This window comes from Hylobates moloch, unplaced genomic scaffold, assembly GCF_009828535.3.
Source record: "Hylobates moloch isolate HMO894 unplaced genomic scaffold, HMol_V3 SCAFFOLD_16, whole genome shotgun sequence".
Taxonomy (NCBI): domain Eukaryota; kingdom Metazoa; phylum Chordata; class Mammalia; order Primates; family Hylobatidae; genus Hylobates; species Hylobates moloch.
The window spans coordinates 32023589-32036078 of record NW_026652291.1 but is presented as its reverse complement, the minus strand read 5'-3'; the positions used below and the strand labels follow the sequence as shown (position 1 = coordinate 32036078).

The 12490-nt window shown below is 38.0% G+C and overlaps 1 protein-coding gene across 15 annotated transcripts in view; it reads right to left on the bottom strand.

Annotated features, from left to right (window-relative positions):
- Nucleotides 1–12490, bottom strand: part of NUMB (NUMB endocytic adaptor protein) — a 202294-nt gene that overhangs the window by 32406 nt on the left and 157398 nt on the right. For 10 of the 15 annotated variants that reach the window (XM_032134911.2, XM_032134917.2, XM_058429687.1 and 7 more), the window contains one exon: nucleotides 9122–9154. The exons of the other annotated variants lie outside the window; for them this stretch is intronic. In XM_032134911.2, the coding sequence (XP_031990802.1) occupies nucleotides 9122–9154 (33 nt within the window). The remainder of the gene's footprint in view (nucleotides 1–9121; nucleotides 9155–12490) is intronic. 15 annotated transcript variants of the gene reach the window in all.

Genomic DNA, 12490 nt, shown 5'->3' with positions numbered 1-12490 from the left:
CAGACTAGAGGTTACAGCAAGTACAAAGGCCCTGAGGTGAAAGCATACCTGGTGTGTTTAAGGAATATCGAGGAGGCTAGTGTGGCTGGAACAGAGGGAGCAAGAGGAAGGCTACGAGGAGATAAAAGAGGAAAAAGACAGGGGATTCATATGCAATGGCCTACAAGGCCTAAAAGACTTTGGCTTTTACCCAGAGTAGGTCAGGAAGCTACTGGAGGACATGGGACAGTGAAGCTACATAATCGGGCCTCTTGTCTTTTTTTTTTTTTTGAGATGGAGTCTTGCTCTATTGCCCAGGCTGGAGCACAGTGGCAAGCACTGCAAGCTCCGCCTCCCGGGTTCACGCCATTCTCCTGCCTCAGCCTCCTGAGTAGCTGGGACTACAGGCACCTGCCACCACACCCGGCTAATTTTTTCATATTTTTAGTAGAGACGGGGTTTCACCGTGTTAGCCAGGATGGTCTCCATCTCCTGACCTCGTGATCCGCCCGCCTCGGCCTCCCAAAGCGCTGGGATTACAGGCGTGAGCCGCTGCGCCTGGCCGGGCCTCTGTCTTAAAAAGATCACTCAGGCTGATCTCTCAAGAGGGGATGGCAGGAGGACAATAATGAAAGCAGGGGTAGTAGTATGCTACTGCAATGGTTCAGATAAGAGGAGATGCTGGCGTGGACCAGGGTAGGAGTAGTGGAGATAGTGAGAATTCATTAGGTTCTTGAAGGCTGAAGCAGACAGGAACTGTTGATGGAGTGGATGTAGGGTATAAGAAAAAGAGAAGTCAAGGTCAAATCCAGGGTTTGGCTAAAGCATAGGGACAGAGATGCTGTATACTGAGACTGGGAAAGACTAGGAGAGAAAGATCCTCCTCTCCTTGAGGGAATTTGATTTGTGACATATTAAAGTGTGAGGTGACTAGCAGATATCGAAGAGAAAAAGTTTAATAATGATGATAGTGACACCTATCTACCAAAACAGGCCATTTGGTGCTCTTTACTCATATTTATTCATCTAATCTTCACAACAATCACATGAAGTAGGCATTAATCACAAAGCTAGTAAGTGCAAGTAATCTGGCCCCAAAGGCTGGGCCCTTGATTCCTATGCTATATTGCTTGTAAGATGGAAATACCATTATGGAGTTCAGGGGAGATGTATGGAGATATAAATTTCAAAACCATCAGCATATATTACGTAAATGATATTTAAAGCCATCACACTGTGGATGAGATCATTAATGGAGAGGTGTAGGCTGAGAAGAGTCCACAGACGAAGGGGAAAACTGGGAAAGTATGATCCCTGAACTCCAAATGAATAGTGTTTCAAAGGGGAGTGAGAGATGGGCTATGTCAATTGCTGCTGACAGTCTGAGTAAGGCAATAGGACTACTGGACTAGTAATACAAAAGAAGATAAGGGCAGCCGTGGTGGGGTGGTGGAGGTAAAAGTTGTGGAGATGATTAAATGGGTTCAACAGAAGAACGAACTGAGGGTACCAAGAAGAAACCTTTTTTAAAAAGAAGATGGTATATTTTTATGCTAATGGATGATCCACTAGAGAAAGAAAACTGATTATAGAGGAGAGAAGGGGTAGCATTGCCAGAATAAGTAAGAGCTGGAATAAGAAGGATCTGGTGGAGGAGTTGGCCTCTGTGAGGAGCACAGATAGTTCATCCCTTGAATAGGAGGGAAAGAATACATGAGCACAGATGCACTTTTAAAGAATAGGATCCAATACCCAAAAGAATATAAATCATTCTACTATAAAGACACTTGCACATGTATGTTTACTGCAGCACTATTCACAATAGCAAAGCCTTGGAACCAACCCAAATGCCCATCAATGACAGACTGGATAAAGAAAATGTGGCACATATACACCATGGAATACTATGCAGCCATAAAAAAGAATGAGTTCATGTCCTTTGTAGGGACATGGATGAAGCTGGAAACCATCATTCTTAGCAAACTAACACAGGAACAGATAACCAAATACCACATATTCTCACTCATAAGTGGGAGTTGAACAATGAGAACACATGGACACAGGGAGGGGAACATCACACACTGGGGCCTGTCAGGGAGTTGGGGGCAAGGGGAGGGAGAGCATTAGGACAAATATCTAACGCATGCGGGGTTTAAAACCTAGATGACAGGTTGATGGGTGCAGCAAACCACCATGGCACATGTATACCTATGTAACAAACCTGCATGTTCTGCACATATATCCCAGAACTTAAGGTATAATAATAATAATAATAATAATAGGATCCAGAATGAAGATAAGCACTAAGTACAAGTTGTCATAGAGGAGAAAATTTAGGAAATATAAAATAGAATGTAGATTTGAATACACTAATTCAAGAGTGGAGTCATAAATGCCATGAAATCCTTTACTCTCAGGAATTAGGTTAAAACAACATAATAACACATTACTTTTCAACCATGCATTCTCTAAAACTTAACCATTTGTAATGGTGCCATTTAGCAACTGTAAAAACATAAAAACTTGAAAAACTATATTTGGCAGTATATTAACAGGATCTGTTAGAACAGATATTATATTTTTGGTGATTTTTATACAGTCAGAAGTGGTTGCTACAAAGAAAAATAAATCAAAGTGACATAACCCAGAGAGGAGTTCACAAACTCAAATGCCTACAAGAATTAAAGGCAGATAACAAATGAGTGAAGCAGGGACAATACGGAGTTGCAGGGATTGTGACGAATAGGTAAAGGGCACAGCTGCTACTCAGGTCAGGACACTGTTGCCACATAGAAAGCATGCTGTTTTGCCAGGTCTGCTAATTCTTAAGATAAATATCCTACTTTTTATATAAAAGTTCTCAATGTTTAAAGTATTTGCAACTAATTCAAATTTATAAACTGTGTGCAGGCCACACAATCCATGTTTGTGGAAGTATTCAGGCCCTTGGGCTGTCTAGCGTACTCTGCATTAGACACTTCTCCATTCATTATAATTAAGGCATACCCGAGGAAAGCAGAGGAATGCTTTTTGAATGACAGAACATCAATATGGGGTAGGTGAAAGAACTTTGCACTAAGTTTCAGAAAACCTTGGTTTCAGTGTAGGCACTGCCATTTAGTATTAGCTGGGTGAACTCTCTGAGCTTCTGTTTATTCATTTGTAAAATGCAGTTTCATGAACTACCCTGTCCAATTCACTGAACTGTTGTGAATGGCAAATTACAAAGTAGGTCAAAGCACATAATAAACCATAAAGCTCTATATAAATACAAGTAAATGGCTTTAAAAAGAGATCTAATAGGGTGGCCTAAGAATATTTCCTGTCTCTATGTTGAGTCAGTTTCTTCATAAAATGGGAATACAGATTACTTAGTTCATAGGGTTCCTCAAATACATTAAAATTATAAAAATATTTTTTCAAATGTTAAGCGCCATGTAATTATTTGGTAATAAAGTATTTGCCTAGTATAGCCAACTATGAACGAAGCTGCATGTAATAATCCCTAAAAAGCTGAGTGCATTATTGGCTTTCCTAAGGCAATGAGCTATTTATTTATTTATTTATTTATTTATTTATTTTTGAGATAGTCTCACTCTGTCATGCAGGCTGAACTGCAGTGTCACGATCTGGGCTCACTGCAACCTCTGCCCACCCCCGGTGTTTAAGTGATTCTCCTGCCTCAGCCTCCCGAGTAGCTGGGATTACAGGCGCCTGCCACCACGCCTGGCTAATTTTTGTATTTTTAGTAGAGACGGGGTTTCACCATCTTGGCCAGACTCGTCTTGAACTCCTGACCTCGTGATCCACCCATCTCAGCCTCCCAAAGTGCTGGGATTACAGGTGTGAGCCACCGCGCCCGGCCACGGCAATGAGCAATTTAATTAGTTTGGAAAAAGTTATTTCAGGTCTTCGTTTTTTTGCCCCTCTTTTACAATGTTTGTAAGCTTACAATGGATTACAGGCCTGTAACAGACCCAGGTTTATCTGTTCCCTACTGCTAAAGTTTCTGGAGGCACTGCTCCTATCAGCTGGTGACGCAACAATAGGGAAGTGATGGTGGTCAGGTCCAAGAGGCAACTTATGGAAAAGAAAGTTTTCCTGGCTATGAGTCATAAATTCAGAATCAGGGCAAACAAAAAAATTCTTCCATCTACTTACTTTCATGTAAAAGTGTTTAATAAAAACACTTCTTGATTACTGTTGTTCTATTTATCCTGGATCATTAAATCATACATGATTCAAAGAATAACAAAGTATCAAAATTTATGAGGAACTGTACTGGATAAAAACTCTGTAACATATACTGTTCTGTAAGATTCTTCATTCTGAGCTTTCATCAAACCACAATTGACCTAGCAAACTCAATAAATCAAGTCTCTCTCACCAGTCTATTTCTTATAGATTAGTGTGGAGATGAATTAAATGACGGCAACTTGAAAGATTCAAAAGATTCCAAATTAAAGAAAAAATTATCATTTAAAAGCACATTCTGGGTAAGATCATGGGTAATACTTGCCCCCTCTGTTTTCCAAACTCTTTAAATGACTCACTGTAAAAAATTATATATTAGTATAAAATCACCTTGACATAAATAAATTTTCCCCAATAACATAAGAAAAGAATTCTGGGTGCTGTGGCTCATGCCTGTAATCCCAGCACCTTGGGAGGCCAAGGTGGGCTGATCACTTGAGGTCAGAAGTTCGAGACCAGCCTAGCCAACATGGTGAAACCCCATCTCTACTAAAAATACAAAAATTATCCGGGTATGGTGGCAAGCGCCTGTGGTTCCAGCTACTCGGGAGGCTGAAGCAAAAAATCACCTGAACCGGGAAAGCAGAGGTTGCGGTGACCGAGATTGCACCAGCCTGGGTGATGAAGGGGGACTCTGTCTCAAAAAAACAAGCAAACAAACAAACAAAAAAACATGTAGGCATACAACACACAAGCCATCCAGCAGGCTGGGCACAGTGGCTCATGCTTGTAATCCCAGCACTTTGGCAGGGTGAGGTGGGCGGATCACTTGACCTCAGGTGTTTGAGACCAGCCTGGGCAACATGGCGAAACCCTGTCTCTACAAAAAATACAAAAAGGTGGCACATGCCTATAGTCCCAGCTACTTGAGAGGCTGTGTTGGGAGGATCCCCTGAGCCTGGGAGTTTGAGGCTGCAGTGAGCCATGATTGTGCTGCTGCACTCCAGCTTGGGTGACAGAGTGAGACCCTGTCTCAAAAAAAAAAAAAAAAGCCATCTAGCAGAATGCCACTTCATCCCTAGAAGACCCACTTCCTGGCCCCTCAACTGCTTCTGATATTTCTTTTTACCTTAAAAAAAAAATACAGTGTAAGTAATCTTTTAATCAAAACACAGCCTCAGAGGGGAAGACAAAGCCTGTCATTGTTTGTTGTTGCTGTTGTTAAACAGCTGACATACGTATTCTGGTGATGCAACGGTGCTGCTCAGTTACTCTGAACATACTATTTTTTCACTGTACTAGTGGTATGTCTTTTTTTTTTTTTTTGAGACAGAGTCTTGCTCTGTAGCCCAGGCTGGAGTGCAGTGGCGTGATCTAGACTCACTGAAACCTCCACCTCCTGGGTTCTAGCAATTCTCCTGCCTCAGCCTCCTGAGTAGCTGGGACTACAAGTGTGTGCCACCATGCCCAGCTAATTTTTTTTGTATTTTTAGTAGAGACAGGATATCACCCTGTTGGTCAGGCTGGTCTTGAACTCCTGACCTCAAGCAATCCACCCGCCCTTGGCCTCCCAAAGTGCTGGCGGGAGCCACTGCGCCCAGCCAGTATGTCTTTTTTTTTTTGAAAGCGAAGTACTTATATGTGAATAAGTGTAAGAAAATGATTGCTTATCAGTAGCATATAAATTCAAAGTAGGGAATGATGGTAATGCCAAACAACCACAGACTGCACATGGGTGGCTGAGATGGTGATACTTTTGCTTTCTGATGGTTCAATGTACATGAACTTTGTTTCATGCACAAAATTATTTAAATTATTAATTATAAAGTAATTATAAAATTATATAAAATTACTAATAATTGTTAAATTAAAAATATTGTGTAAAATTATCTTCAGGCTATATGTATAAGGCATATATAAAACACAAATAACTTCTGCATTTAGACTTGGGTTTTATCCCCAAAATATCTCATTATATATATGCAAATATTCCAAAATCTGAAAAGAAAAAATCCAAAATCTGTAACCCTTCAGGTCCTAAACATTTCGAATAAGAGATACTTAACATGCAGTAGGGTTTAAATATTTCCAAATAAATAAAATGTTAGTTTGAACCACTGAAAAAGATGATTTTTTTTTTTTGAGATGGAATCTCCCTCTGTCACCGAGGCTGGAGTGCAATGGCATTATCTTGGCTCATTGCAACCTGTGCCTCCCAGATTCAAGCAATTCTCCTGCCTCAGCCTCCCGAGTAGTAGCTGGGATTACAGGCACATGCCGAGGTGGGCAGATCACCTGAGGTCAGGAGTTCAAGACCAGCCTGGCCAACCAACATGGTGAAACCCCATCTCTACTAAAAAAGATGATTATTTAAAGCTTTAACTAATAAAAAGTAATTGATAAGAAATAAAATCTAAAGTTAAATTACTACTCTATAAAAAAGAAAGTAAAACTGAGTTTCTAAGAAGCTCTTTACTTACTAGCACCTTTTGAGATAAAATCTTCAATTATAAATAATATGAAAATCAAGTGATTGTATAGCACAATGATTAAGAGTGTGGGCTCTGAAGTCAGATTCTTTGGGTTCAAATCCCATTTTTTACCACTTACTATAAATATCTGTGAATTCAGTCAGGTCATTTAACCTCTGCAAACCTCAGTTTTCTCACTGTAAAACTGGGGAATTATTATTTCTGGGTTAAGGATTAAGTGAGATGATTCATAACTCTCTTTCTTATACCATACAAATTCATCATGTAGCAAAAAAAATGCAGTGAAAAGGCTACCAAACAGTGTGATCCAGCTCAGCTACAGTGTAGGTGCATCATGGCCCCATTATATGTAGCAATAAATACTGTGACCTCAGGATTGATTTTGAGGGGAGAGCTTTGTTCCTTAACCCACTCCAGGCTCCTGAGTAGCGTGCACCACCGCATCCAGGTAAAATATATACTTTTAAAATTGTCTAAAAACCAAATCAATATTTGCCATAACCTGACCTTCATCTTATCTATGATGCCTTATCTTATACAGCTTATTGTATATAGCCTTATCTGCTGCTTTAAGTAGACTTATTAAAACTGGTCACTTGAACAATAGTTAAAATTGTATGATAATTGTGGCGATGTGTAATTGCTTTCGGAAACTCTATCTGGGAAAAAACAAATACACCACAAAAAGTTTCCTAAAGTGTCCTTAACAATTATCAATTTCCTTAACAAATATAATGCCTACTTATAATGCTATGCTACACAGGAAATAATAAGATTCTTTCTAGATATGTATCCCATATTCTAAGGACCTATTAATCTGACTCAGATCCAAAAAGTCTATTAAAAAATGTATTGTGACATGTGTGGGTAAATTATTTGACTTATTTCAGATTGACAGGAGTAACTAAATTAAATTGTTAAGTGTCCTTAACAATTATCAATTTCCTTAACAAATATAATGCCTACTTACAATATTATGCTACACAGGAAATAATAAGATTCTTTCTAGATATGTATCTCATATTCTAAGGACCTATTAATCTGACTCAGATCCAAAAAGTCTATTAAAAAATGTATTGTGATGTGTGGGTAAATTATTTGACTTATTTCAGATTGACAGGCATAACTAAATTAAATCATTAGATCAAAATACTTCCAATAAGGTGACCTAAGTTAGAACAAGAAAATGTAAAAATGAGTCACATTTAAACATTTAATTGAGAAGGAAATGTAAATTATTTGTTCTTTAAAACAAATTTCCAAAATGACAAAACCGTGCAGTAGAAAAAAAATTGTAGGATTTTGCTAATCACATAAATTTTTAGTAATTTATACTGTTATCTAATGACAGTATTTTTCTCTCATACTGTCTCAGTTTGAATTAGTTTTAGCACTTACTCAAAACTAAACAAGGATAAACTTGGACACAAAATATATTTAGAAATATATTTACTATCGCTTCTCGGCCTTTTGGCTAAGATCAAGTGTAGAAATATATTTACTGATACGTGTACAGCCATCCCATATATTCTTAAATTTAGGGAGATCTGAACATTGAATAATCATTATTTGAAAAGCACCTACCTAAACAACATTCCACATATGACAGATAGTTGGTAGGCTAATAATTAAGATACTTTTTCTTAGATTAGCAATGCAGGTTAAAAATCATAGCAGGATCCCTAAAGATAAGTTTATCCATTTTCACTTACTTCTCCTGAAATTTAATTTAGATTGGAAAAAAATTGCACTGAATGTAAACTTTGGGGTATATTTATTTTTTACTTAAATATTTCTTCCTATTTCCCTGTGAATATTGGGCATTATGTAAAATCCACTTGTTACAAATATTGCTAATATTTTAATATAAACAGAGTTTACAAGATCAAATATTTATTTTAATACCTACTATTGAGGAGATAATACTCTTTTAACCTACTTGATTCATTTATTGGAATTTCTTTATTTTTTTGAGACAGAGTCTCACTCTGTCACCCAGGCTGGAGTGCAGTGGTGTGATCTCGGCTCACTGCAACCTCCACCTCTTCAATCGATTCTCCTGCCTCAGCCTCCCGAGTAGCCGGGATCACAGGGGCACATCACCTGTATTGTATTTTTGGTAGAGACAGGGTTTTACCATGTTGGCCAGGCTGGTCTCAAACTCCTCGGATGATCCACCGCCCTCGGCCTCCCAAAGTGCTGGGATTACAGACGTGAGCCACCGTGCCCAGCCTATTTATTTACTGGAATTTCTTAGAATCATCAGATTTAGTATCAGTAGACCCACTGATAATATCACGGATAGCAACTTCCTAATTCATTAATTTCCACATAGAGTCAAACCAATTCCTGTATTATAAAGAAACCAAAGCTGTACTACTTTTAAAAAATATGTCAGTGCTACACTAGGGGTGTAACTCCTTATAAAGCAAGCACGAATGTGGCATCAAACTTACTTTTCCAAAGAAGCCTTTGAAGAACTTCCTTTCCTGGAGGAACAGGGGGACAAGTCGAGCGCTATTATTGTATGGCCTAAATGTCCCAGAGTTTCACACCAATAAGCACATACAGAAATTGGGGAAAGGAAAAAGTGGGAGAAGGGGTGGGAGTGAGTTTCAAAGAGTTACCCATACCAGGAGTGACAGGGAAAAAGGAAGGGTGCATGAAAATGCAGGGAAACACACTGTATAGCCTAAGAATCCATGGAAAGAGTAAGAAGAAATCAGAACCTGTATCCATGCAGAGCAACAAGTTAGTTTTGTAATCGCTATTTACATTTAAAACAGAGATCTTCCAAATTTGGCAGCAGAGAAAATGATAGGGCATACTGGTTTGGTGAGATTTGCATTTTAAATTTTATAATAGTGAATAGAAAATAGAAGACTGGTTCCATATACATTTTTTAAGTTTAAAATTGGCGGTCAACTATGTGAAAGTCACCAATTTTTAAAAAGTCCACATTCAAATGACCACATAATCACATTAAAAATGCAATACGTAAAATTAAATGAGTATGCATCAAAGGTCCTTGTTGTACTTTTTTCTTAGTGAGTTTAAGATGTCACTTAGAAACTCCATACTACTTAAGGGGAGCTTGACCATTGGCTTTCCATTTACTTACATTAGTATCAATCTACATGTACATGTGTGCTGATCAATTTCACAACATACATGAGGAAATAACATGTATGTTCTATTCCAGACACAGAATAAATTATCTATTAAGGTTACAAGGCTAATGTTTATACAAGAGCTGAGAAAATACCTATCTTAAGAACCAAATGATGTCTGTGGGCCACAACTGAAATTTAAGAAACAGGGTTTTGTTTTCTTTATAAAAGCTATTGTTTATTATTATTTGGTTTTTGTTTGTTTGGTTTTTGAGACAGAGTCACACTCTGTCACCCAGGATGGAGTGCAGTGGCACGATCTCGGGTCACTGCAACCTCTGCCTCTGGGGTTCAAGCAATTCTCATGCCTCAGCCTCCTGAATAGCTAGGACTACAGGTGTGTGCCACCACATCTGGCTCATTTTTGTATTTTTAGTAGAGACAGGGTTTCACCATGTTGGCCAGGCTGGTCTCGAACTCTTGACCTCAAGTGATCTGCCTAGGCCTCCTAAAGTGCTGGAATTACAGACTTAAGCTACTGTGCCCAACCTAAAAGCTGTTATTTTAAAATAAAGAAACTTGCATTGACATTTATAAGTATACAATTCTGAAACTATCTGGATAACGGAGGCATAACTATCTATGGTATCGGCACCAATTTTTAAACACCATTTATGAAAACTGGCCACCAATTAAAATTTGTGTAGAATTTACACAAATTAGGTGGGTTTCAACTCACACAAGCTAGATTTAACTTTACATTTCCTAGCTGTGGTTGAAATATACTTAAGCCTTTACTTTTTATAATCATCGGTTTTTAATGTTGGATAAATGTGTAGGAAAAGATAATTGCACTGAAATCTGACTCTTTTTACATAATTCATAAACTATTCAATGCTCTCTAACACTGGAAAGTTCGTTTTCCCCCCTAAGCTTTGAAAATCACAAATAGCAAAAAATATTTCCACAAAACATTTTGAAATGCAACTGGAAAAATAATAAAGTAATTGGGTAGTATCACAGTAAGACTAGATTATTTCTGCTGCCAAGTTTGGTGACCCTAGTTTTGTTAGACTATGAATAACCATAAGCTTTCAAGGATGCAGCCAAAGTTAAGATATTCACCATTCTTGAGGGATGGGAAGGTGAAGGAAGGAGATTGTTAATATTTAATTTAGCTCCTAGAAAAGCTATTGTTAAACATTGAGCTTTCCCTCTTTTTATAAAATACCCAAGATGTTAATGAAAAAAGTTGGCATGCAAAAATGCATAAAAAGACAGTTATTAAAGAATAATAATGTTCTTTTAAAAAACATGATTCTTTTACCTGCTAAAACAAGAACATATATTAAAACAAATATATCAAATAGTGAATAAAAAACCAACATATTAGAAACTGGTAGTATAATGAAACTAGTCTAACACTAAGACAGAGGGAGAGACATTTAAGAAACAATGGGAAGAAATGACCTTTTTAAATGAAGGGCATCTTGGACTAGAGTTAAGCAAGATAACCAAAGGCCTTATACACTTTTTTATGGAATTGGCTGATATATGACAATATTCCTCACCCTGCAGCTGATATGCCATAAAGGCAATAACAATGGGCAATAGTGATTTCTGTCATTTATCCTATAGAAGCTAAGTCCCAAAGTGAGGTTATATGACAAAGTAAATGAGCTGAAAACAGCTGTCAATAACTTTATGCACAGAAAGTTAAAAAATTAACATATTTATGCTCTGAGGAGCATTTTTAAAAACACTATCTTGTTTAGTTATAATTTTTTTTTTCATTTGAGCACATCAAGTATGCAGATGACTTCCAATTGAAGTTAATGTAATTCTAAATTGTAAGAGAGTATTTTGGGGAAAAACACTTGCAAATTATCTCTTTCCTCAATTGTTCACAAATTTAAAAAGCACTAGAAGGCTGGGTGCGGTGGCTCATGCCTGTAATCCCAGCTCTTTGGGAGGCCCAGGTTGGTGGATCACCTGAGGTCAGGAGTTGGAGATCAGCCTGGCCAACATGGTGAAACACGTCTCTACTAAAAATACAATTAGCTGGGTGTGGTGGTGGGCGCCTGTAATCCCAGCTACTCTGGAGGCTGAGGCAGGAGAATTGCGTGAACCCGGGAGGCAGAGGTTGCAGTGACCCAAGATCGTGCCACTGCATTCCACAGCTTGGGCGACAGAGCGAAACTCCGCTCCAAAAAAAATGAATAAATAAAAAACACTAGAAAAGTTAAATTTTTAGTTCAAAGATTATTCACTAGATGTGTTGGTGGTATAGTGGGGAGCACAGCTGCCTTCCAAAGATCATTCACATGGTAGGTTTAAAATGCTTGTTTTGTTACTTAACTGGTACATCTGAGCTATTCTTTAAAATTTTAAACTCTGGCATTCAAACTAATTTAAAAGATATCCTATTTCTTCTTTAATCCTCTGCAGGCTTATGCATCCTTATATTCACTCCCACTTATTTGAAACTCTAAAAGGAAGCTTTATAATCTATAAAAAAACAAACAAAAAGTCTCCAGAAACATAGCATTTGGCACAATATAAGTATCTGGCAAAGTAGGTTGTAGATCCCCAGTGGATGATTTTTACATGAATGTTTGCTCAGAGAAATCAAAAGGCAACTAGAAATTTCTGCATAGTAAAAACATGAAAAGACGACAAAAATCAGGAATACATGTGGTTCCAACTTTCTGCAAG